Source organism: Notolepis coatsorum (assembly GCF_963971535.1).
Source record: "Notolepis coatsorum genome assembly, chromosome: 2".
Classification (NCBI taxonomy): Eukaryota; Metazoa; Chordata; class Actinopteri; order Aulopiformes; family Paralepididae; genus Notolepis; species Notolepis coatsorum.
This window is the reverse complement of record NC_140166.1, coordinates 58,720,850-58,748,349: the sequence shown is the minus strand read 5'-3', so window position 1 is coordinate 58,748,349 and position 27,500 is coordinate 58,720,850. Positions and strand designations below refer to the sequence as shown.

The following is a 27,500-nucleotide window of genomic DNA, read 5'->3' as shown; positions in this document are numbered from 1 at the left end:
TTTGACATATGATTATAGAATATAGAATATCAGGCATAAAATGGTTATGCGATTAAAATGCGATTAATTAGATTAATTAATTACAAATCCTGTAATTAATTAGATTAATTTTTTTAATCGCCTGACAGCACTAGTGTTTTTATGATTGACCAGAAATGCTGAGTCCAACGTAGTCTGGTGATAACGCACCTTCTGGACGGATCGTCACCTTGTTTTTCCTCTTCATAATAATCTCCAATTGTTCGCTACACACAATCATTATTATTACCGAGTCAGTTGGCTGTTCAGAGTGCATATCCCCCCAAAAGGTAGGCGACACTGCCACCTATCGGGATTCGATCGTTATCACAGTGTTACCAAATCATACACAAGATGTGGGACAGTGGGAGAGTGTCTAGTATCATAATAATAAAATAAAAACATAAACGAATATACGCGTTTTTGGCGTTCAGCGCATGGGTGCCAAACACGAATATACTAGTTTTTGGCAGTCAATGAGTTAAGAAGCACAGCAACAGTTGGATATGTACAGTAACATAGTTTTAAATAGAAGTAGAGTTTGATGTGAAAGCCAACTAATGTAATCACAATCACCTATAGTTCACCTTGACCATAAGGTATTTGACTGAGTGTACACATGATGCTTCACACGCTTTTCTCATTAGACATTGATGATTGACGACTAATAGTACGTTCAGATACAATGCAAAGAGAAATATTGTCTTGCTTTACTCGAGACAATATTGTATGTGTTTTGACAGTTGATAACAAGCGATGTTGACACGAAGACATGCTAGTGCATTGGTCTCTCAACAGAAGCATTGTTGACATTCGCAAAAACCTTGACCATTTTGTCATACTACTCATAAACCCTCCACGTGCCCGCCTCTGGCTCATTCATTGGCTAGAAGATTCCATGCTCTGCACTGTCTATATCACACGAAGTGTCAGGGTAGCCAATGAGCTATGACTGAGCAGAACTCCTGTCGAATAAACAAGCCACAGGCAGGTTTTCAATTGGCCAATCTCCGCCCTCTCTTAGCTTGACCATGGAAAGCAACAGTTGTTATTGGAGGGTCAAGAAAGGAGGGTGTAGGGCGGCTAAGTGGCGCAGTGGGCAACCAACGCAGGAGATGCTGGGTTCGAGCCCAGCTATCGGCGTTGCTTCCGGCTTGGCTGGTCGTTCATACTAATACAATTGGCAGTGTTAGGGGGTGGGAAAGCCGGTGGGTGGGGATCGGAAGTTGTGGACAGTGACTCCTACAGGTCGGTTGGTGCGCCTGTGCAGCAGAATCAGGAAGTATCGGGGGCAGCGTGAACCTCCCACGCGTTACTCCTCGCCGCTGAGAAATCGAGCTGTGCAGGTGAAAAGATGCGACGGCTGCCTCCTCGAGTACCGGAGGGGACACGTGATGCAAGGCTTGGTCCACATTGCAGCCGACCTGTGGGAGGCATGGTCTAACAACGTTCGAGACAGGGGAGGGTAGAATTGGATAATACAAAAATTGGGATGGGAGAAAAATAGAAAATGGGGAGAAAAAGTAGAAAAAAAAAAGAAAGGAGGGTGTAGCTTGGGATAGGTCAATGTAATGCACGAGGAGATCTTTGACAACCCCACTGATCTAAAAGCTCTAACACGTACTTATCCATAATGAATGATACATTTTCAAACAAGACATCCATGACCTTGTCTCACTTAAGATAAGATAAGATAGGATGATCCTTTATTAATCCCCTTGGGGAAATTCAGCTTCACAGATCGATAATATACTATAAGATACAATATAAAAAGTACAAAATACAAGATAGTACAAGGTAAGTAGGTAGCAATAACAGTAACAGCGGTAAAGTGAGTGGTGCAGTATGTACAGTATATGAACAATATGAACAATATGAGCTGTGTGGACATATTAACAGTGTAGTAGTATTATAGCAGGACAGAGACTGACTGTATATAAATAAATATGAGCAAATAAATAAATAGTACTGAAGACACTATAGCGGTATGAACAGAATTAACACTGTGGACAGTATAAACAATATGCGTATATATATATAACAGAGAATACGACTAATATGACTGGTATGAGTGTAAGGAGTATGCCAATGATATACGGTGGATGGATATGAGTGCATGTGGTGAGAATAGGGTGGTTACAGTGGAACGTAGCACTGTTGCCTCACAGCGAGAAGGTCCAGGGTTCGACCTCTGAGGGGAGGCCTTTCTGTGTGGAGCTTGCATGTTCTCGCCGGGGTCGTGTGGGTTTCCTCCGAGTGGTCTGCTTTCCTCCCATGCCGTGAAAGACATGCATGCTGGGTAACTTCTGCCATTGACCTTGACCAAGGTGCTGGCAGTAGAACTGCAGTTGGTCCCCAGGCAGTGGAAAGTGGCTGCCCACTGCTCCTAAAATAGTTAGGATGGGTTAAACACAGAGGATACATTCCTGGTATATGTGAAATGTACTCCTATACTCCTGGTATATGTGAAATGTACTCCTATACTCCTGGTATATGTGAAATGTACTCCTATACTCCTGGTATATGTGAAATGTACTCCTATACTCCTGGTATATGTGAAATGTACTCCTATACTCCTGGTATATGTGAAATGTACTCCTATACTCCTGGTATATGTGAAATGTACTCCTATACTCCTGGTATATGTGAAATGTACTCCTATACTCCTGGTATATGTGAAATGTACTCCTATTCTCCTGGTATATGTGAAATGTGTTCCTATACTCCTGGCAGGGCCGCCTGGGAGAAATGCGAGGCCCTGTGCGAGATTTAACGCGAGGCCCCCCCCCCCCCCCCCCCAAAGGTAAAAAAAAAAAAAAAAAAAAAAAAAATATATATATATATATATATATTTTTTTTTTTTTTTTTTTTTTTTTTTATATATACAGTCAACATATTCTTAAATAATAGCGCTGCCCGAGGCGGGGCATGATACAGTCAACATATAGCAAAAGAGAGAGCGAAAGAGAGCTCCCGTTCTACAGTCAATATACAGTGTACAGAGAGAGAGAGAGAGAGAACATGTGTTTGTCATGTGTGTGTGTGTTAGAGAGAGACTAGAGCATGTATGACAGATTCAAAAGGACAAAGATCAAAAGAGAGAGAGAGAGAGAGAGAGAGAGAGAGACACATTGGAAAGAAATTGAAATGCTATTTGGCCCTAAACAGAGAGTACACAGTGGCAGAATACCCGAGCACTGTGACTGAAGATCCTTGAGCACAGCCTAGCCATCGAGAAAGGCCGCCATAGGCAGACTGTGTGTGTTAGAAAGAGAGAGAGAGAGAGAGAGAACATGTGTGTTTGTCATGTGTGTGTGTGTTAGAGACTAGAGCATGTATGACAGATTCAAAAGGACAAAGATCAACACTTAAATCCAACAAGAAGAGCAGGGTATACCAGAGAAACCAAAGCAAGGAGCCAATGGCCGACATCAGCTAAATAGGCTAGCCAGGTACTCTGTGACACCACGCTACACAAGCTACACAAGCTACACAAGCTACACCATTCACACACAGCACATGTCGTATCTCCAAATGTTGTGAAGTAGCATATGTTTTGCCTGGAAAAAAACATCGTTATTAACAAAACATTCGGGAGGGGAAGGAAGTAAGAGTGGGGTAATGTCATGACATTTTCATTAATCTTAGTTACCTGGCTGCACGAGGGCGCAGGGCGAAAGGCCGCAACACAGGTCTCCACGTTGACGAAAGGCCTCAGCGCGCCTCCCTCCACCTTCGCTCCCCACCCCTCCCTCCTGGTATAGTACGGGGGGCCACGGCTCCGGCCGAGGAGACTGGGTGTGGGGAGGACGTGGTGGGCCGACAGCCAGCCAGCCAGCCCACACATGGCGTCTGGCTAACAGTTAGCTCAATCAGGCACGTGGCTCTATGTAGCTGCATACAGCCAGGTGCTCTCACCACCAGGCACACACCGTTAGCGTTAGCTACTATTAGTATTAGCTCGTCGACCAGTTTGGCTCCAGATAGAGAAAGACAGATCCACGGCGGGTATATAATCATATGTTGACTCACGGTCACTCACCATAACGCAGTATCAACGTGGAAGGAAACTTTCTTGGCCCCACGGTGTAATTTCTTCTTCTTCTTCTTCGAGTACTTTCCGGCAGACTGGACACCTTTCGGCGTATTGCTTCTTTTGAAAAGACATCCACTCGCCTCGCCGCGCTCCTCTGGATAGATTAGCTAACGTGATAATGACCGACCTCTTTCTTCGTCTTGGCTATTGGGCATAACTAAGCATAGTCAAAAGCTGCACGCGCGAAAATGTCAAACGCAGCCGACTCACGCTGCCGGCGTCTACACTGTCTACACATGATGTAAGTAAAACCACTCCCTTCGTTGAAACCAATGCTGCTGCAGAACCCCAGAGGCTGAGCTCCAATAGTGAGTATGTCTGCAGCTGCAGGACTGCAGACCCAGGAACAAGTCAGACACATTCTACAAACGTGTCTAATGTGAAATATATAAGCATATAAGCAAAACTAGATTTTAGGTCTGTGATGAAAAAGGGCCTCGCGGGAAGGGGGGCCTCGCAAAAAAAAAAAAAAAAAAAAAATAATAATAAAAAAAAAATTAATAAAAAATATATTTTTTTTTTTTTTTTTTTTTTTTTTTTTGTGCGAGGCCCCCCTTCCCGCGAGGCCCTGTGCGACCGCACTGCTCGCACACCCCCTGAGGCGGCCCTGACTCCTGGTATATGTGAAATGTACTCCTATACTCCTGTTATATGTGAAATGTGTTCCTATACTCCTGGTATATGTGAAATGTACTCCTATACTCCTGGTATATGTGAAATGTACTCCTATACTCCTGGTATATGTGAAATGTACTTCTATACTCCTGGTATATGTGAAATGTGTTCCTATACTCCTGGTATATGTGAAATGTGTTCCTATACTCCTGGTATATGTGAAATGTACTCCTATACTCCTGGTATATGTGAAATGTGTTCCTATACTCCTGGTATATGTGAAATGTGTTCCTATACTCCTGGTATATGTGAAATGTACTTGTAACTGAGGGGTACAATTCCCTGACTGTATTGATAAGTATGGTATCATTAAACCACTACCGCTTTATGTACTTTAACTACTGGCCATACAGTACACAATATATGAATATGATGAACACTTCCCACAATGAAATCGGTTCCAGTCAAAGGTATTAATCAAGTATTTAATGGAGCAAAAGGTACATATGATACTTATATTACATTTGATTGCACTTGTAAGGCAAATGAGTATTCGTAGGCAAATCAACACTGAATGTCCATTCTATGGTTACGCAGGAGGCAAGTATACAACCTGGCTCTTAGGGAATTATATCTATGGTACACTTAATGATATAGCGGGATATACTGGAAGGGGTCCTCCCGGTTGTAAGCCGGCAGGGGGGGTAGGAGAGCTGTCGGTAGTAGAACGTCTGGTCAACGATATCTAGGGAGACTTCGAGTACAGAAGACAGTGCGATAGACTCTTGATCCGCAGACGAATACAGCTTGGTTCTCTTGTAGGCTGTAGCTCCACAGTGAAGAAAGCTAGGCGGCCTCAGACTCTCTGAGCGCCGACTCGACCTTGACTCCTCTCGGGGGTAAATCCAACACTCACAGGCGTCGGCGATTATCCGCTCCACAAATCACAGTACCAAAGCAAATATATATTCCAGCCGCACAGGGCTATGCAGACGTCGGGTAGGTAATCCAGTGTACATGTCCATTCGGTCCTCGCCTAGATCTCCTCGGTTGAAAGCGCCATGTGGTCGGCCCAGCCTGGATAAGAATCTAGCTAACACGAGGAAGCGTTGGAGATGCTGGTCACTTTAGAACTCTAACCGCACGATGCACCATACACAATAGACTATTATTAACTTAATAGAAATACGTCGCACTCGACGGTACAGTGCCAAACTCTGACAATTCGGTTATTAATTCGCACGCGGTCTCAATGCTATTCTGGGGCCAAACAGGCCATACTTCACCGCACGTCGTATCGTGGGTGAGGCTTCACGTTGGTTACTAAGTTTCTGACTAAGTGCCTCTGTATTCACTTACGCCATATTTATATGCACGGTGAACAAATAGTGCCACTCTCATTTCTGTCGCCGTATCCCTGGGCAGGGCCGGGGCTAGTACAGACATGTCTTGTCGGTAACTTTGAACTTGACTCCGGGGGCTGGTCCCCTGGCGCCTGGTCCTTTGTCCAATAGGAGAATGAACTATTATTGGCTATAGTAGGCTAAAGGGATATTCCGTGTATATGTACAAGGAATATACAAGGGATATCAAACGATATACAAATACTATTCAATATATATCAACAAATAAATATATATACTCGGTTTAATCTGATCCTTCGTAACAGCCGCCCCCTAATTAGTCCCACCTAATTAGCTAAGCAGAGACAGATTAACCGCACTGTCCACTACTCAATGTCTGCTGTGAGGGTCAGTCAATTCACAAAGTCATGGGGTCATGGTCGTCATCGATGGTATCGGGGAGCCTTGGCAGTTCTATTAGCCTCGCCACGGGTCGGGTGTAGGTCCGCCCTTGGACGAGCACTTCAGCTGCTCGGACCTTTCCGTCGGCACCGGTGATCACCTTGCCTACGCGGCCAGCCGGCCACATAGCTCGGGGTAGTGACTGGTCGATAATCATGACGACTGTTCCTTCTGTCAAATTGTCTCTCTCTTTTACCCATGTCTGGCGGGTCTGTAGAGACGGTAGGTAGTGGAGTAGGAAGCTGTTCCAAAACTTGTCAGCCAATACTTGACTGTACCTCCACATTCTTTGGCCGTTCGCTTCTTCAGGCCTGTACATTGTCTGGGGTAGCGCGGGGTCCAGCCGCCCCATCAAGAGTGTGTTGGGGGTGACTGGGTCGACATCTGCTACATCACTTGAGACGTAACCGAGGGGCTTTGAGTTCAATACTCCCTCGATCTCCGTGAGGACTGTCATTAAGACTTCTTCCGCCACGGTCTGGGCCCCAAGCACGGCGTACAGGGCTGTCTTGATGGAACGTACTTCTCGTTCCCAAGTTCCACCGAAGTGAGGTGCGTTCGGGGGATTAAACTGGAAGTCAATCTGGGATGGAGCGAGGTGGGTCTTAAGTTCTGGGCCCATAGCTTGGAAGCTCTCTCTCAGCTCTCTTTCTCCGCCTTTGAAGTTTGTCCCGTGATCAGACAATAATGTAGACGGTTTTCCTTTCCGTGATGTGAATCTTCGGAAGGCCATAAGGAATGAGTCTGTGCTCATGGTTGGAAGGAGTTCGATATGTATCGCCCGGGTGGTCATGCATTTGAATACAATACCCCACCGCTTCTCGGTTCCTCTTCCTTTCTTTATATACAGCGGGCCGAAACAGTCCATACCGGTGGAGTGAAAGGGCTTGTCGCCGAGTCGGAGGCGACAGGGAGGTAGGTCTGCCATCCGGGGTATACTGGGCTGTGCTCGCCACTTACAACAGTCTAGACAGGTTCGCTGGAAGCGCCGCACTGCTTCTCTCCCTTGCAGTATCCAATAACGACGTCTGATCTCCGCGAAGACTCTCTCTGCCCCTGCGTGGTGCACATCGTCGTCGTATTTCTTTATGGTCAGCTCTGTGACCTTGTGTCGGCTGTTCAAGACTATCGGGTACTTGACGTCATCCGGTAAGTCTGGGGCTCTCCGCAGACGACCACCCACTCTGATGAGACTATGGGCGTCGCTCTCGGGTGCTAGGTGGAGCAGTCTGCTGTCTGATGGGACGGGCTTTGCTCCCTGTAGACAGTCTAGCTCGTCGGGGAACGAGTCTCTCTGGGCTCGTTGTAGTAGAAGAAGTTCTGCTTCTTCGTAGTCAGCTGCTGAAATGTCAGTAGTGGGCTGAACCTTTGGGTGGTGCCACAGAAATTTCTTTAGCTGCGCACTCTCTAGGGTGAGGCAATCGTCTATGTCGGGGTCTGTGGAGACGAGTGTGTTCAATCCACAGAACATAGATTTCTTGTTTTCGGCCTCCTCTTTACTCGCCTCCCGTGGGGTGGGTGTAGGCCACTCTTCTTCCGGGAGCTTGAGAAACTCTGGTCCGTCACTGTATAGGTTGTGACGGGTGAGGTCATCCAGGGACATTCCCCGGGTGATGACGTCAGCTGGGTTGTGTTTTGTGTCCACATACCTCCAGCTCGCTACTTCTGTTAACTCTTGAATCTCTGTGACTCTGACTCCCACGAAGACCTTGTATTTGCACGAATCAGACCGGATCCATGTGAGTACTGTCGTGGAGTCTGACCACAAGATTGTTCTTTGCACCGGAATGGTGAGTTCACGTTGGATTAACGTGGCGAGCTGTGCTCCTGCTAGGGCTGCGCAGAGCTCTAGACGCGGGATAGATTGTTGCTTTCGTGGGGCTATTCTTGAGCGAGCCAGGATGAAAGCAGTATGTATTTCTCCTCCCTCCTCTCGGGCACGCAAGTAAGCCACCGAACCGTAGGCTACTTCGGAGGCGTCGCTGAAGACGTGTAGATCCATCTTGCATGTCTCTGGCCTCACTGTGGGTGGGAAGTAGCTGCGGCGTATGTTAACACCTGGGAGTGAGCGGAGTTCCGTCTCCCACTCTCTCCATGTGGATGCAAGGTGTTCGGGTATGGGGTCGTCCCAGCCCTGGTCCTTGTCCCATAACGCTCTTACAATCATCTTTGCCCTGGTGGTGTAAGGTAGAATACATCCCAACGGGTCATATTGTCTGGCGAGTGTTCTGTATACACTCCGTCTGGTGGTCGGTAGTGCCGTCGACCTTCCCTGCTCCTTGGTCAGGGGTTTGTGTCTATAATGGAGCGAGTCTGTTTTGAAGCGCCAGACTAGTCCTAGTGTCATTTCTTGGGCTTCTCCTGGGATGGTCGCCATCCAGGTCTCGCTGCTCGCTGCCTTGTCCTCGGGGGAGAGGCTGCGCAATACTTGCGGGTCGCTGCTGGCCCACTGCCTGAGATCAAAGCCGCCTTTGATCAGGGAGGCGCGGAGCTTGAGTAGAAGAGCCTCGGCTTCTTCTGGCGTCGAGACGCTTTGCAAACAGTTGTCCACGTAGAAACTATTTCCTACACTTTGTCGGACCTCTTCATCTGCTGCTGGGTCCTCTTCGACGTGTTTTTGCAGTGCAAACGTAGCACAGCATGGGCTGCATGTGGTTCCGAAAGGGAGGACTTCCCATTGATAGATGGCTGGTTGCTCATCCCCGCTCCTCTCTCTCCATAGGAACCGCAGCAGGGGCTTGTCCTCCTCCACTAGTCTCACCTGCAGGAACATCCCTTTGATGTCGCCGCTGATGGCCACCTGGTCCTGGCGGAAACGTAGTAACACGCCTAGTAGAGAGGGGCCGAGTGTTGGGCCGGGCAAGAGCTCTTTATTCAGATTTTGTGATCCGATCTGGTAGCTGCAGTTGAACACAATACGATCCTTGCCGTTGTGGTGGACTTTGTGGTGCGGCACGTACCATGATTCGGTCGTCTGATCGGCCTCTTTAATGTCAATTTTCTTTATGTGTCCCGCTGTGATTAGCTTGTTAATCTCAGCGCGGTACACCGTCTCTTGAGCGGGGTCTCTGGCTAGGCGCCGCTCTGTGGTCAATAGATACCGCTCCGTCGCTTCTTTTGTGGCGTGAAAGGTAGGCATACCCTCTCGCCTCAGGAGTGGAGTTGCGTATCTCATCACTCCATTGACGTTGACTCTCTTTGTCCCTTGCTCGAGGAGGGCTATAGCGTAAATGTCTTCCTTGGAACGAATGTCTTTCCTTTCGTTCTTAAAGGGCATTGTCTCTAGTGTCCATAGCCTCTCGACGTGCTGTAGGAGAGTGGTGTCTTCTTCTGTCACTCTGGAGTGGAGGCAGTTAGTGGCTGCTGTTCGGTTAAGAGACTTAGCGAGGGGGCCTTGTAATGTCCATCCTAGGCGGGTCTCGACTGCTGCAGGACAGCCTCTGGGTCCTGTGTGGACCCGGTCTATCGGGACTATGAGGTCTGCATGGTCGGAGCCTATCAGCAGCGTCGGGGTGGCACCGTCTATGAGCGGGATAGGTAGTTGGCGCAGGTGCACATATTTATCCATCAGCTTGGCGATGGGGTAGGTGTACTGTGATAGGCCTATTTCTTGGCTGGTGAAAGCATTAGTAATCCTATACCGTCTCTCTGGCTGCCCGCTTGCTGCGATAGTGAAGGAGACATTCTCGCCCTTTATCGTCTTTAGATCTCTTCTTATTGTCCGAATTGTCATCTGGTTTTCGCTCCCCCGCAGCCCCAGCTGGGCCGCAGCGGACGCGAGGAGAAGGGTCTTCTCTGACCCGTCGTCAAGGACGGCGTAAGTGTCCATGACCTTATCTTGGTAACTCAGTGTTACGCGGACCACCTTTAAGAGCACCTGGGCGCCCCCGCTGCTGGCGGGGTCAATGTACATAACACTTGCCTTTGTGCTGCTGGAAGGTGCAGGCTTTCTTCTGTTACTGTCGTGTAGGACATCTAGGTGGGCTCCGTCACACCGACTACACCTCTTCTTTAAGCGGCAATCGGCTGCCATGTGACTGCGCGCACATCGGTAACAGCGTCGGTTGGACTTTATCCATTGACTCACTTCTTCAGCGGTCATCTTCTTGAACATGTCACATTGTGACAACCAGTGTTCCTTTTCGCAGTACGGGCACACCATCTTCCACTTCTCTTTCATCGAGGGGGTACTGTGGTTCTTGCTGCTCGGTACTGATTCTGATTGGTGCATGACAGTCACCAATCTTCGGCCATCGTTTGCTCTCCTAGGTCCCTCTCTGGAGCTTGGTGTGCTCCGCACAAACGTATCCAATCGTAGGCTGCTGACTTCTCTCGCCAGGAAGTCGGCTAGGTCTAGGAGGGATGGCTCGGGACCGTTAGGATCACGGTGGTCTCTTTGCCGCCTGAAGCGCTCTTGTCGGGCGGGCGGCAGCTTCTCTAAAATCCTCTCGACATTAGAGTTTGCGTATAGTTCGTGCATACCCTTTTCTCGTTGCGCCCCCAGCATCCCTACCAGGGATTGTACTTTGATAGACAGGTCGTCTAGTGAGCGATTGTCTGTTGCTGGGGGTAGGCGGTCAATATGCCTTATCTCTTGTATTACGTAATCCCATATGCGTCCATATCTTTGGTCGAGCGCTGCTAGAGCCGCTGTGTATGGGGTAGTAGAGGTGGCATAGGCCAGCGCTATGTTGTGTGCTCGGGGCACCTTGAGGTGCTTCAATAGGATAGCATACTTGTGGCGTTCATCAGCTACGTCAACCATCATTGTCTCTAAGCACATCCGTAATTCCGTGTACTGTGCTCGGTTCTCATGGGTGAAGTCTGGAAACGTCGGTGTGCCAATGTATGACGCCGTAGATGGCTGGCACATCGGTGAGCGTTGGAAGAGAGGCCTCCTAGGCGAGTCTCCTCTTACGCCTCTCGGTGGGCTGGTACCGGCAGGGTACCATGGCCCGCGTATCCAGGTGCTATTCCTCGGGACTGGTCGTGCGTCATGCTCACCCGTGAATAGAGTCGGGGGTCTGTAGCGCAGAGCCGTGGGGGTAGAGCCTGGGCTGTACTGGACCTCCTGGTCCTGTGGAGTACTGTGCTGCTGTCGGGCTTGACTCTCCTCCTCTCCCTCTTCTTCTTCTGTCAGGTCATCCAGATCCTGTAGTCGTCTATTTAGCCTCTCCGCGGTGTATACCGTTCCTTCCTTGTAGCTGGGTCTCACTGGGACCGGTCGGGGAAGGAGTTCGGAGGGGGGTATAGGCTCTCTCTGGTGGTCGGGCTCAGGGTCGCTTAATCGGTTAGGGGAGGGTGCCCTTGACCCGTGTCTTGACGAGGCCCTGGAACCCCGTGCGGAGGGAGGGGGTGTTGCCCTGGCGATCAGCTGCTCCATTAGCTGCACTTGTAATCGGTCGCGCTCGGCTTCTCTTTGGGCACCGGCAGCGGCACGCTGGGTGTCGGCCCGGTCTCTTGCCATATTCTCTTCCGTCTGAAGGCGTCTAATCTCTAGACGTATACGATCTTCGTCGCTCCGTTGCTGCGCTTGAATGCGTTCTCTTTCCATGGAAGAATGTTCGCGCTCACTAAGCGTCTGTGCTTGGAGTCGATCGCGCTCTGTTGAGGCTGCTAGGCTGGCGAGGAACGCCTGTGCCAGCATCTTGTCCGCCTCGCTGGGGGAAGACGCTGGTTGAGGTGATCTGCTCCTGGCAGTACTCGTTGGAGATGCGTTCTCCTGCGGGGAGTCCTGGAGCTCTATCTCCGCGGCGCTCTCCTCATCTTGTACCGTGCAGAGTTCCATCTCTGGAGGGTTGTCTTCCTCCCGGAGCTCTCCGGGGACTACTTCTTCGGTCTTGGCGGGGGGTAAAGTCGTGTCGGTTCCCTCCTGGTCCCCACCGTGAGCTTGGTCAGTTACATTAGAACCCACTAGGGCCTCTGTGGTCGGGGTATCCTGGTTGATAGGGTCGGACATAATTTTACTTTCTACTTTTACCGCGTTTACCGTCTGTAGAAGGCTAGGTAGTATACTGGCAGCGTAATCCTCTAAGTACTGAGGTGGCTGCCGTCTACGCTGCGGGCGATCTACTTTAGGAGGACCGTTTTGTGGAGTGTTCATCATAGGCCATTTCAATATTAATACCACTATATTAATATTACACTAGTTACCATCCGGCTCGAAGGACCAATTGTAACTGAGGGGTACAATTCCCTGACTGTATTGATAAGTATGGTATCATTAAACCACTACCGCTTTATGTACTTTAACTACTGGCCATACAGTACACAATATATGAATATGATGAACACTTCCCACAATGAAATCGGTTCCAGTCAAAGGTATTAATCAAGTATTTAATGGAGCAAAAGGTACATATGATACTTATATTACATTTGATTGCACTTGTAAGGCAAATGAGTATTCGTAGGCAAATCAACACTGAATGTCCATTCTCTGGTTACGCAGGAGGCAAGTATACAACCTGGCTCTTAGGGAATTATATCTATGGTACACTTAATGATATAGCGGGATATACTGGAAGGGGTCCTCCCGGTTGTAAGCCGGCAGGGGGGGTAGGAGAGCTGTCGGTAGTAGAACGTCTGGTCAACGATATCTAGGGAGACTTCGAGTACAGAAGACAGTGCGATAGACTCTTGATCCGCAGACGAATACAGCTTGGTTCTCTTGTAGGCTGTAGCTCCACAGTGAAGAAAGCTAGGCGGCCTCAGACTCTCTGAGCGCCGACTCGACCTTGACTCCTCTCGGGGGTAAATCCAACACTCACAGGCGTCGGGTAGGTAATCCAGTGTACATGTCCATTCGGTCCTCGCCTAGATCTCCTCGGATGAAAGCGCCATGTGGTCGGCCCAGCCTGGATAAGAATCTAGCTAACACGAGGAAGCGTTGGAGATGCTGGTCACTTTAGAACTCTAACCGCACGATGCACCATACACAATAGACTATTATTAACTTAATAGAAATACGTCGCACTCGACGGTACAGTGCCAAACTCTGACAATTCAGTTATTAATTTGCACGCGGTCTCAATGCTATTCTGGGGCCAAACAGGCCATACTTCACCGCACGTCGTATCGTGGGTGAGGCTTCACGTTGGTTACTAAGTTTCTGACTAAGTGCCTCTGTATTCACTTACACCATATTTATATGCACGGTGAACAAATAGTGCCACTCTCATTTCTGTCGCCGTATCCCTGGGCAGGGCCGGGGCTAGTACAGACATGTCTTGTCGGTAACTTTGAACTTGACTCCGGGGGCTGGTCCCCTGGCGCCTGGTCCTTTGTCCAATAGGAGAATGAACTATTATGGGCTATAGTAGGCTAAAGGGATATTCCGTGTATATGTACAAGGAATATACAAGGGATATCAAACGATATACAAATACTATTCAATATATATCAACAAATAAATATATATACTCGGTTTAATCTGATCCTTCGTAACAGTACTCCTATACTCCTGGTATATGTGAAATGTGTTCCTATACTCCTGGTGTGAGGTTCGCCTTTCCCTGGACCTTTAATTCCCTGTTCTCCTCACTTCTCCAGCCCCCACCCTCGCGCTCGTTTAGCCTCGTCTGCTCTTCAGCAGCCCACACCCTTGGACTATCTGTCAGTATCTGTTTGATTGGTTCGTGCCGAACACACTCTTCTAGTTCAAGTATCAATTACCTTCACGCACCTGATGTGTATTCTAATTTGCGCCCCTGTGGGCTTTAAATACCTCGCTCTTCCCCTCAGTCCGGGTCGGGTCGTTCCTTATCATATCTCTATCAGCAAACTCCTACGGGAGGTTCTCAATCTGTAGGCTCCTACGGGAGTTTCTGTTTCTGTCTGTTATGCTGTTTCATCTCCGGCGTGAGATGCGCTCAAGCCTTCGCCCCCTGTCGCCGTTTGCCTGGAGGGAGACACTGTACTGCGCTCTCTAATCCTCTACGGGAGGTATTCCAGTGTTCCACTCCAGACCTCCGAACCAGACGCGCTCTTCACTCCAGACGCGCATCCAGACGCGCATCCAGACGCACTCCAGACGCGCATCCAGACTCCGCGCCAGACGCGCTCTTCACTCCAGACGCGCATCCAGACGCGCATCCAGACTCCGCGCCAGATGCGCTCTCCGTACCGGCGCGTACTCCAAGCAGACGCGCACCACTCAGACCTCCGCGCCAGATGCGCTCTCCGTACCGGCGCGTACTCCAAGCAGACGCGCACCACTCAGACCTCCGCGCCAGATGCGCTCTCCTTACCGGCGCGTACTCCAAGCAGACGCGCACCACTCAGACCTCCGCGCCAGATGCGCTCTCCGTACCGGCGCGTACTCCAAGCAGACGCGCACCACTCAGACCTCCGCGCCAGATGCGCTCTCCGTACCGGCGCGTACTCCAAGCAGACGCGCACCACTCAGACCTCCGCGCCAGATGCGCTCTCCGTACCGGCGCGTACTCCAAGCAGACGCGCACCACTCAGACCTCCGCGCCAGATGCGCTCTCCGTACCGGCGCGTACTCCAAGCAGACGCGCACCACTCAGACCTCCGCGCCAGATGCGCTCTCCGTACCAGCGCGTACTCCTAGCAGACGCGCACCACTCAGACCTCCGCGCCAGATGCGCTCTCCGAGCCGGCGCGCTCTCCTCCAGACGTCTAGCCTGCGCCCTCCTACTCCTCCCTGTAAGCAGCTCCAGCCCTCGCCCTGTCCAAGGCCTTAACCCTGTTTCTCTCTGTCCCTGTCTCCAGCCCGCCTCCGCGGGCCTCTGTCCCTCTTCCCCTCCAGTGCCCCAGTCCCTCGCCCTGTCCAAGGCCTTAACCCTGTTTTCTATGTCCCTGTCCCCAGCCCGCCTCCGCGGGCCTCTGTCCCTGTTTCCCCTTTCTTGTCCTCCTAGTCCTCCCTGTCCAGTCCTTCTAGTCCTCCTAGTCCTCCCTGTCCAGTCCTTCCAGTCCTCCTAGTCATCCTAGTCCTCCCTGTCCAGTCCTCCTTGTCCTCCCTGTCCAGTCCTCCTAGTCCTCCTAGTCATCCCTGTCCAGTCCTCCTAGTCCTCCCTGTTCCTGCCCTTGTCCCTTGCCCTGGCCCTGTCCGTTAGCCTTTCCCTTAGCCTTCCCCTTAGCCAGCTCGCCTCTTAAAGGCACATTGCCCCTTTCCCCTAGTTCTTGTTTTCCAGTGTTTTGTGTTCTCCCTTAAAGGGACAGTGCCGTTTTCTTTTGTTTTCAATAAATGCCCAGTTCTTGGCTTACTCTCATACCTGTCTTGTGTTGTGCGATTGGGGTCGGTTACAAACCATAACACCTGGTATATGTGAAATGTGTTCCTATACTCCTGGTATATGTGAAATGTACTCCTATACTCCTGGTATATGTGAAATGTACTCCTATATTCCTAGTATATGTGAAATATACTCCTATACTCCTGGTATATGTGAAAGAGTTTCCTTTCTTTCTGCCCTCTTTCATTTTTTTTTTTATTTTTCATTTCATTTTATTTTGTTTCGCACATGGTAGTGTATTACAGTACATTACAAATTCCTATAATTCATTTAGTTATTATAATGAAATACACCCCATAAGCGAAAAGGAGCAGGAAGAAGAATAAATTCTTATTAATACCGGCCCCCTATCCAATTAAATAAAGTCAATTTGATGGTCGGCGCATACAACCATTCCTTTAAACAAATCCAAAACAAAACAAAACAACTAGAACAAAAACGAGCAACAAATGAACAATCAAACATGTAGAAAAGCAAAAGATAAGCAAAAGATAACTCCAGAGTTTAATCCTTTTCGTAGTCTTCATATTGTCTAATTATTTTCATCTTATAAACATTTTTTAAATTGATAAATATCTGTACATCCCTTTAGGTCATTGTGGAGAGAATTCCACATCTGTATTCCTATCACTGAAGGACACTGAAGGACACTGCTTCTGAGTGGTCCATGGAATGTTACTTATGATTGTGTAATGAAGAAACTCTGATTGTATGATTCCATGTGGCAAATAAAAACTCTGAACTGAACTGAACTGAACTGAACTCTTTGCTCCCTCGTGTCTCGTCCAGGTCCATCCGTGCAGATCAGAGCCTGAACAAACTCTTTGCTCCCTCGTGTCTTGTCCAGGTACATCCGTGCAGATCAGAGCCTGAACAAACTCTTTGCTTCCTCGTGTCTCGTCGTCCAGGTACATCCGTGCAGATCAGAGCCTGAACAGCACCATCACCACGTCGGGCTGCTCCCAGCAGGTGCAGCATGTGGGCTACCTGGAGCATGTGGTGGTGAAGGTTCTGATGGTCCACCCACGACGAGGAGACCTGGAGATCACCCTGATCTCGCCCTCCGGAACCAGGTCACAGCTGCTGGCCAAGAGGTGACTAGATACACACATGCACACATGCAGTACAAACACTTACACACCAGCAGACACATACATACTCTCCTCTCCTCTCCTCTCCTCTCCTCTCCTCTCCTCTCCTCTCCTCTCTTATCCTCTTTTCTCCTCTCCCTCTCTTCTCCTCTTTTCTCCTCTCCCTCTCGTCTCCTCTCTTCTCCTCTCATATATCCTCTCCTCTCTTCTCCTCTCTCTCCTATCATATCTTCTCTTCTCTCTCTTCTCCTCTTTTCGCCTCTCCTCTCCCTCTCCTCTCCTCTCTTCTCTTCTCTCCACTCCTCTCGTCTCGTCTCCTCTTTTCCTCGCATCTCCTATCCTCTCCTCTCTCTCCTCTCCTCTCTCCTCCTTTCTCGCTCCTCTCCTCTCCTCTCTCTCCTCTCTCTCCTCTCTCCTCTCTCTCCTCTCCTCTCTCTCCTCTCCTCTCCTCTATCCTCTCCTCTCTCTCATCTCTCCTCCCCTCTCTCTCCTCTCCTCTCCTCTCTCTCCCTCTCCTCTCTTCTCTTCTATCCACTCCTCTCTTCTCCTCTCCTCTTTTCCTCGCATCTCCTATCCTCTCCTCCCCTCTCTCTCCTCTCCTCTCCTCTCTCTCCTCTCTCCTCTCCTCTCTCTCCTCTATCCTCTCCTCTCTCTCCTCTCCTCTCTCCTCCCCTCTCTCTCCTCTCCTCTCTCTCCTCTCTCCTCTCTCTCCTCTCCTCTCCTCTCTCCTCCCCTCTCTCTCCTCTCCTCTCCTCTCTCTCCTCTCCTCTTTCCTCTCTCCTCTCTCTCCTCTCCTCTCCTCTATCCTCTCCTCTCTCTCATCTCCTCTCTCCTCCCCTCTCTCTCCTCTCCTCTCTCTCCCTCTCCTCTCCTCTCTTCTCCTCTCCTCTTTTCCTCGCATCTCCTATCCTCTCCTCTCCTCTCTCCTCCCCTCTCTCTCCTCTCATCTCTCTCCTCTCTCCTCTCTCTCCTCTCCTCTCTCCTCCCCTCTCTCTCCTCTCCTCTCCTCTCTCTCCTCTATCTCCTCTCCTCTTTCCTCTCTCCTCTCTCTCCTCTCCTCCCCTCTATCCTCTCCTCTCTCTCCTCTCCTCTCCTCTCTCTCCTCTCTCTCCTCTCCTCTCTCCTCTCTCTCCTCTCCTTTCCTCTCTCCTCTCCTCTCTCTCCTCTCCTCTCTCCTCCCCTCTTTCTCCTCTCCTCTCCTCTCCTCTCTCCCCTCTCCTCTCTCTCCTCTCTCCTCTCTCTCCTCCCCTCTATCCTCTCCTCTCTCTCCTCTCTCTCATCTCCTCTCCTCTCTCTCCCCTCTCCTCTCCTCTCTCCCCTCTCTCCTCTTCTCCTCTCTCTCCTCTCTCTCCTCTCCTCTCCTCTCCTCCTCCTCCTGGGTCTCTCTCTCTCTTGTTCGTTGGTATTCTCTGAGCACTGTTCTGACTACTGACATCATCGTCATGCACAGGGCTTTTTGATTACTATTCTAATATGCTCATGAATAAAACCACAGAGAGTCCTTTGGAATGGAGATGTCACTTTTTGTTCCCATCCTGTCTCAGAGTCGGACATCAGAGGCCTTTGAGAGACACCCCGACTCCTTTTATTCCAATGAATTTAGTCAGCTTCAAACACAACCCACTCGCAACCCCCACCATAGTGAAATTGGATTTATCTGTACTTTCATGTTTTGTGATTCACGGGTGATGATTACTTTTTAGTTTGAAGACAAAATAACACACTGGGGGGACAGCTCTGACCCCTGTTTATTTCCTGTCAGCAGCTGTATTAACAAACATTGCAACAGGGAATACAAAGGGCCTATTTAGAATGTGTATGTTGTGAAGTTAGAAAAGGTCTATGGGGCTTGGGAATCAAGGTCACGTTGCACTGCCTTCTGGGGCAAACATGTTTTATTATTATTATTTATTTAACCAGGTTTGTCCTTTTAAAGCTTTGAGCTTTAAGATCAGACTGGTGATGATTGTTCCAAGCCGTAGGTGCGGAAAACCTACACGCTGTACCGTACCGTACCGAACGGCTGTGTACCGAATGAATACAACTGTATGGTAACCACTAACGACCGTCCACCGGGGGCTGTTTTTTTCCACAATCTAATATAATTATTATTATTATCCTTTTTTTTTTTACAAGTCGATTATTAATTTCAATATAGAATATTCGTTGACAGCCTTACAAGTACAATTAGTTACTGCACACTACATCACCCCTGAGTGGAACATGGAAAGCCAAACTTCCCCCCCACTGTACCGAAAACCCGTACCGAACCGCGACTTCAAAAACCGAGGTACGTACCGAACCGTGGTCTTGGTGTACCGTTACACCCCAGATTATAATTTTATTTCCATCGTTCAAATTTGAAAGAGACGATAAGTAAATCGGAACCATACCAAGACCCTGTAGAGCAGAACATACCCAGGATGATCCTGTAGTGTAGATCAGACCCGTGAGTAAGCCCACGGGCACATAAGGAAGTTCACTTTTAGATATAATACACAATGCTGAGTAAGAGATCCACCGTTTGTAATACATCTCAGAGCCCCGTGATGCTGTACACACTATCCAGTGGGGGTGGGGGGAAATATCGATACGTAGTAGTATCGCGATACTTTGCGTGGTGATACTGTATCGATACAAGGCCGCCAAGTATCGATAATTTATTATTTATTTATTTATTTTTAAAAAAGAAGAAAAAAATCTATAATTTTTTTCTATAAGGAAGTTGCATTGTTCATTTCAATACCTGTAATAGTACAGTAGTCCACACACACACACACACACACACACACACACACACATGCACACACACACACACACACACACACACACACACACACACACACACACACACACACACACACACACACGTGTGCGTTCAGTTAAATTGGAATATGACTGTAATACAAACAGTTCAGTTTGTCAGCTACATGCAACACAGATTACAGTGTTGACATCTGTCTGCTTGAGAAAATACCATGTTCTGCGATAAAAATTATTGAAGTGAGATGAACAGACTGAACTTTATTTTATTAGATAAAACATGTTGACAAAGTTTTACTTTTGCAGTTGAAAAAAGGTAATAAATTGCAATACATCGCAATATTAATATCGCAATGCTCAGCATATCGCAATATTTTTTTTATCGCAATACTACCGTATCGTGACTTAAGTATCGTGATAGTATCGTATCGTGAATTAATATAGAACACATCATCATCATCATCATCATCATCATCATCATCATCGCTCAGATCATATAGAACACATCATCATCATCATCATCATCATCATCATCACTCAGATCATATAGAACACATCATCATCATCATCATCACCATCACTCAGATCATATAGAACACATACATTTTTTTATCGAATTAATTAGAGACTTTATAGTTAATTAATCTAAATTAATCACATTTTAATCACATATCAATATTTGATGCGAAAAGCAAACATTTTCAATTAAAATGGATACGAGTGAATCAATGAATATACATGATATACATACCGTTTAAGCAGCAAACTCCTGTATTAGCTACTACACAGACCAACAGATCAATGAAATGTTTTAAGAAATTGTAAAAAAAACTAAAATGTTAGGAATAATATATATATAGCACAAAGGACCTTTTGTAAACTCGAGCACTTTCGAGGTAAAAGTTAAATGCAGTACTTTCAAGTACATTCCAGAACAGCTGACTCTCGATTGATCTCAATTTCTCTTATTTTTTCACTATTCTGTATGAACAAACCAGACTAAGAAAAAAAGTAATTTGCGATTTATTATACTTTATACTTATAGCACATGCATGAGTCTGGTCTCCTTTGAAAGGTAACATTCTTCTTACTTAATAAAGAAAAATCATCATGCGATTAAATGCATACATTTAAGGTAGACTCCACCAGGTTCTGTTTCACACTGACCACACAGACTCATTCCTAAAGTCCAATCCTAGTCCAAGCTTCAGCTTCTTTGTAACATAATGAATATGCACCTTCAAAGACAAGTGGTCATCAATTAAAAACCCTAGGTATTTAACCTCGTATCAAGCGGGCAGAAAAGTGGATTTTTTTTTTTACTTGAACTTGAGGACTGCATACTTTCTTTGCAAACTAAAACAACATACTTTATACTTATAGCACATGCATGAGCCTGGTCTCTTTTTAAAGAGGACATTCTGAAGTTTCTGATTCCAGAAAGAAAATTCACTTTCAGTGCTAACGTAATAGAGTAACATAGGTCTGAACTTGAGTTGTAAGTAGAGAGAAGAGAAGAGAAGCCGCCTATTCTCAGTCCTTGCCCCACAATGGTGGAATGAACTACCCATCCCAGTTAGGACAGCCGAATCCCGTCCAATCTTTCGCCGTCGACTAAAGACTCACTTCTTCAACCATTATCTGAAATGATAAAAAAAAAAAAAAAAAATCTAACCCCGACTAACCTTAATGTCATGCACTTGTCCTAATAAACTAACCTACACTGTAAAGGCCTCTACATGCTACAGCAAATTCAAAGCAACTTCAACACAACATCGGCGCGATTTCAGCGCGCTTGTTGCAGACAGTCTTGTAGACTGTGTTGCGAGGACGTTGCGTACCTGTCTCCAAAATCTAATCTAAAGACCCGTTGCGTTGGTATTGCGTAGCAGTGATTGGTTGGTAGTGAATGGGGGCGGGGCTGTCTGTCACTTCTAGTGTTTTCCTGGCTCGAGACCAAAAGAAAACTTTCTGACAGGAGCTCGAGACCAAAAGAAAACTTTCTGACAGGAGCTCGATAGCTAGTGTATTGTTTCATTACACTTTGTTTGTTTAAAATGAATCAAATGCAGGAACGTATTGCAGAGGAGCTCCGAAAGTACGAACATTTATATAATAGCGGGTCTAAAGACTACAAGGATAGCATTATGACGATGAATCCGTGGAAGGAGATTGGGGAAACAATGGGGATGGACTGGGTTGATGTGGCGATATAACTATATTACACTATATACAAGAACACAAGCGAAAACAAACATAAACAGGGCTATTATTATACTAACGATGTATGGTTGAGAAGGGAAATCCGTTTGTAATTGCTAGAGTGCGCACTGCGCACCTTCGGCTGCCCAAAGTATTCAGGCGGGCTGGGCGCGCTCGAGCCGCACATCCGGGGTACATTTGGTTGCATCATAGGCTGCGCGTTGATTTTGCAGAAGCATAAAGGTAATGTGTCTGCAACACCGTTGCTTTGTCGATGTTGTGTTGAAGTTGCTTTGAAGTTTCTGTAGCATGCAGAGGCCTTAACACGCAACACTTTGATGAACATTGTTACTCAGCTGATAGAGTTATACCCTTCTTGCTGTCTTGTCGCACAGAACTTGTAAGTCGCTTTGGATAAAAGCGTCAGCTAAATGACTAAATGTAAATGTAAATGTAAATGTAAGTAAGTAAGTAAGTAAGTAAGTAAGTATTTATAAAGCACCTTTCATACATGTCATGTAGCTCAAAGTGCTGTACACAAATATAGGCATATATAACGATAAAAGCAATAAAGTCACAGTGATCAGTTAAGATCAATGTTTAAAAAAAAAAAATAATAATAATAATAATAATAATAATAATAATAATAATAATAATAATAATAATAATAATAATAATAATAATAATAATAGTAACGTAAAAATGAAAATAACGTAAAAACAGTCATTTGCTTACCAGTTTGGGAGAACAGGTACGCACAAACATGTCCGCTCAGTAGCAACCGGAAGTGCACTAAACCAATGCACTTGTATGGTAGGTAGCAATGTTTAGCTCTTATAACGCTAGTGTAGTTACGTTTTTATCAGTGGTCATAGCTGGGTCCATAGTGCTTTACCAAGTCCCATGGATCCATCAGTGGCCGTGTATTGTGTGCGTATGTACCCGTTCCCTCATGTGGTCAGTGGCCAGAGTTGGGTCCACAGGACTTATCCAAGCCCCATGGACCCATCAGTGGCCGCGTCTTGTGTGCGTATGTACCCGTTCCCTCATCTAAAGAGTTGGGTCCACAAGACTTTTCCAAGCCTTACGGATCCATCAGTGGTCGTGTATTGTGTGCGTATGTACCCGTTCCTTCATCTAAAAAGTTGGGTCCACAAGGCTTATCCTAGCCTCATGGATCCATCAGGTTTTTCCAAGCCATAACTATTTGTAAGCTAGACTGTATAGGTACGTTTTTAATTTTCCTTTAAAAATGTGTATGGAGCTGGCGTTTCTGATGTGTGTTGGTAGTGTGTTCCATAGTTTTGGGGCATAGTTGGCAAATGCCATACTTCCTATCCTCTTTTGGTTTCTGGGCGTGTCTAGTAAACCTGTAGTGGATGACCGTAGCGTTCTTGAGGGCAGATAACTAACTAGGGAATTTGCTATGTATTTTGGGCCTTGCTCATTAAGAGCTTTATATGTTAGGAAAAGGACCTTAAAATCAATTCTATGAGTTATTGGAAGCCAGTGCAGAGTGGCCAGGACTGGAGTGATATGTTCTCTTCTCCTTGTATGAGTTAGTAATCGAGCTGCAGAGTTTTGGATAAGCTGAAGCTTCCCAATGGTTGCTTTGGGAAGACCAGTGAACAGTGCATTACAATAGTCAAGCCGACTTGATACAAAAGCATGAATAAGCTTCTCTGCATCCTTTTTATTTACGAAAGGTCTTACTTTCGCTATGTTTCTTAGGTGGAAGAATGACGTTTTCATGGCCTTATTTATATGAGACTTAAAGGTCAGGTCTGAGTCCAAGATGACACCTAGGCTTGTAACCTCAGTCTTTACATAGGATGACAGACTCCCCAGGTTTTCACACAGCACTTCCCCTTTCGCTTTTGGGCCGATCAATAGGATTTCGGTCTTGCTTTCGTTTAATTTTAGGAAGTTATTGTTCATCCACTTGTTTATTGCTAACAGACAATTTGTAATGGACTGTATGGCTGTAGTGTTATTTGGTTCTGCGGAGATATATAGTTGTGTATCATCAGCATAACTATGGAAGCATACATTGTGGTCTCGAATGATGTCCCCGAGGGGCAGCATATATAGTGAGAAGAGTAATGGACCAAGGCAGCTTCCTTGTGCAACTCCAAAGCTGCTGTCATGTTCCTCGGATACATTGTCTCCAAGCTTAACATAGAACCTTCTCCCCTTAATGTATGTTATGAGCCAATTTAGTACATGATCGGAAAAGCCAACCAGTCTTTCAAGACGACTGATCAAGATATTATGGTCAATCGTATCGAACGCTGCACTAAGGTCCAATAGGACAAGAATTGAGACTTTGCCAGCATCGGAGTTTAGCCTGAGGTCGCTAACTATTTTGGTAAGGGCAGTTTCAGTGCTGTGATTTGTTCTGAAACCTGATTGTAATTCCTCCATGATGTTATTATCTTTGAGAAAGGAGTTTATTTGTACTGAGACTATCTTTTCTAATATCTTGCTGATAAATGGAAGGTTCGATATTGGCCTATAGCTTTTTAGTTCGTTTACATCTAAGTTTGTTTTCTTTAGTAGTGGTTTTACTACAGCCGTTTTAAATGCATCTGGAAAAGTGCCTGTTTGAAGAGACATATTTATGATTTCAAGGACATGATTTGAGACACTATCGAACACCCGCTTGAGAAATGCTGTTGGTATAGGATCGAGGCAGGAGGTGGCGGAATTACACTCAGAGACAATCTTACAGAGGTCAGGTAATGTAATACATGTGAATTCCCCCATAGTTATCTCAGGTGGGTTTTCACTCACAGCCAGATCTATATCAGCGGTAATGCTTGCTCTAATCAATGATATTTTTTCATTAAAGAAAACTGCGAACTCTTCACATTTTGTGGCTGATTGCTGCGGTATATGGGGGGGTGGTATGTTAATCAGCCGGTCGATGGTGGAAAAAAGTACCCTGGAGTTACTCATATTTTCTGAGATCATTTTGGAAAAATATTCCTTTCTCGCAAGTTGTATTGCCTTATTGTATGCGCCCATGGCGTCTTTGTATAAATTAAAGTGAGCTGTGAGTTTGAATTTCCTCCATTTTCGCTCGGCTATCCTACATTTTCTCTTGTTATCTTTAACATTGGTTTTATTTAACCATGGAGAGATTCTATCAGTTTTTACCTTTTTAACCTTCAGAGGGGCAACAGTATCTAACACTGTTGACAAGGTGCTGTGGAAGTTTTGCACTTTCTGATTTAAGGAGGATTCACTGCATTGGTCATATGATTTCATCATACTAGAGAATTTTGCTTCAGCTCTAGCGTCCAGAAGCCTTCTGTGAACTAGGAATTCGCTTCTGGTCTTATGTAATATTAGGCTTGTACCATAGAACACACAATAATGGTCAGAAATTGGAATTTGTTTTACTGATACATTCTCAATGTTTAGCCCTGTTGTTATTAGTAGGTCCAGAGTGTTGCCATGTTGGTGGGTGGCCTTGTGAACATGTTGCATCAGTCCAAAACTGTCCAGTAGGTTCAGAAACTCACAACCCCTGGGGTTATCCTTTTTGTTGATATGAATGTTTAGATCTCCATTAAGAATGATTCTATCATACCTGGTAATGCAGATCGATATGAGTTCTGAAAATTCCTGTATGAAGAGTGGCGAGTACCTTGGTGGTCGATACAATGTCACACATATTACTGGCATTTCTGTTTTCAATACAATAGCAAGGTATTCAAATGATAAAAATGTTCCCAGGTCAATATCATTGCACACAAATTGAGTGGAGATGATTGCTGCTATTCCGCCTCCCCTCCCACTCTGTCTGTTTGATTGATAGAATTTAAAATTGGAAGGGCAGGTCTCAATCAGTGTTGCTACACCAGTGATATTGTCTAACCATGTCTCTACTAAAAACATACAATGTACACCATGTTTTACTATGAGTTCATTTATCAGAAATGATTTTTGTTTCAGCGCTCTAACGTTGAACAGTGCTAGTTTTAGCTGTACGGGTTCTGTAGTGGGGTGTGAGATAGTCTGTGGTTGAACACTGATATTGATAAGGTTAGATTTACATATGGGACGTGATAATGAGTAATTGATTAGTCTTTTGGTGATCAGAATCGGGATGACACTCAACGTGTTTTTTTTTTGTAGCTTAGGCTGCTTCTGTATATAGTCTACAGAGCTAGATATGGTTGGTTGTCAGGCCAGTGATGCTACACTTTGTATGACGTTATGTATTAGCACATTTACCCCTGATATGTTTGGATGGATGCCATCGGGTCTGTAATGGTCTTTCCTGGACCAGAGCAGATCAAAGTTATTTATATAGCAAAGTCCTATAGTAGTACAGTAGGTCTGTAGCCATTTGTGCAACCAGAACAGACGGCTAAATCGCTCAGATCCACGACCTATGGATGGAATGGGGCCAGACACAATGCATATTTTACCCAGGCTTTCAATAGTGAGTATTAGTGATTCAAAGTCAGATTGGAGTTTAACGGATTGTCTAGCCATTACGTCATTTGCTCCGATATGAATGATAACGGTGTGGGCGGACGGATATCTGTCGATGATTTCGGGAGTACACTCAAGTAAGTCAGTAACTTTTAAACCGGAAAAAACAATACGTAATGCCGTGTGGTATTTGCAAAAACCTGGTGATGGAATCTCCGATGAGTAGGATCTCTGGTTGTTCATGGATGCATTCCCCGTCGTAGATGGCCAGGTTTCTATGGTGAAAAGCCGCAGGAGTAGCGTCTGCATTGTTGGCGGGGTTTGATGGTTGGTCGGGCAGCAGCGCCGTGTGGAGGGGCTCGTTCACAGCGGCATTTCCATCGATGACACTCGCCGTTTGAATGATCATACTGGCATGGGCTGCAGAGCACCGCAGACGAGGACGTTTAAACTTTGGGGAGTCGGACCCATCGCGTGAGTCTGGGGAGTTTGGCGATGCAAGAGCAAACAGGGCAGAGCGCTTTCTGCTCTGGGTTGCAGATATATTTCCATGGTTGAGTTGTGAGCTGGAGAGGGCCGCCGTCCTGGTAGCTTCGCTTGGAGCCTGGCTAGTAGCTAGGCTAGTAGCTAGCATCGGATAGTCTTTGAGCAAAGCTACATTACTAGCAGCAGGAGACGGAAACGAGGGAGAGCCTAGGAGACTGGGATCATTACAAAGAGGATTGAATCGGTTTGATAGTTGAGGTGAATCAACGGGATCATATAGAGGAAGGGAGAGCTTCCTTCGGCCCCTCACCACTGTCGCCCAGGAGGGACTACTGGTGCAGCCTGCGTCCGCTTTTTCCATGCTAGCCAGCCTGGACATGAGCTCCGTTTGACGCTTGAGAAGATCCATTACTAGTATCTCGATGGTCTTCAGTTCCGTTCGCATTTCTGCGACATCTGACGTTGGAGCCATTTCCTCGGGGGAGTTTAGCACTGTGAGTACTGTAGCGTGTAGCTGTAGCTATGGCAACAACAAGCTCCGATAGCTTAGGTCACGTCCAGTAAAAAGTCACATAAAACCAATAAATCCAACAGCATAAACGATAAGAGCAAAAGTCACAGTGATCAGTTAAGATCACTGGTTAAGTTGTAGAAAAACTTGTTACTCAAGTTTTTCTGTAGTAGTTAGTAGTCCAGAGGTAGTATTTCCCCAGAAGGT

The 27,500-nt window shown here is 46.6% G+C and overlaps 1 protein-coding gene across 1 annotated transcript in view; it reads left to right on the top strand.

Moving 5' to 3' along the window:
* Positions 1-27,500, top strand: part of pcsk6 (proprotein convertase subtilisin/kexin type 6) — a gene marked incomplete at its 5' end in the record, with an annotated part of 408,343 nt that overhangs the window by 208,586 nt on the left and 172,257 nt on the right. The window contains 1 exon segment of the mRNA XM_084308170.1: positions 16,703-16,888. Coding sequence (XP_084164296.1) covers positions 16,703-16,888 — 186 coding nt within the window.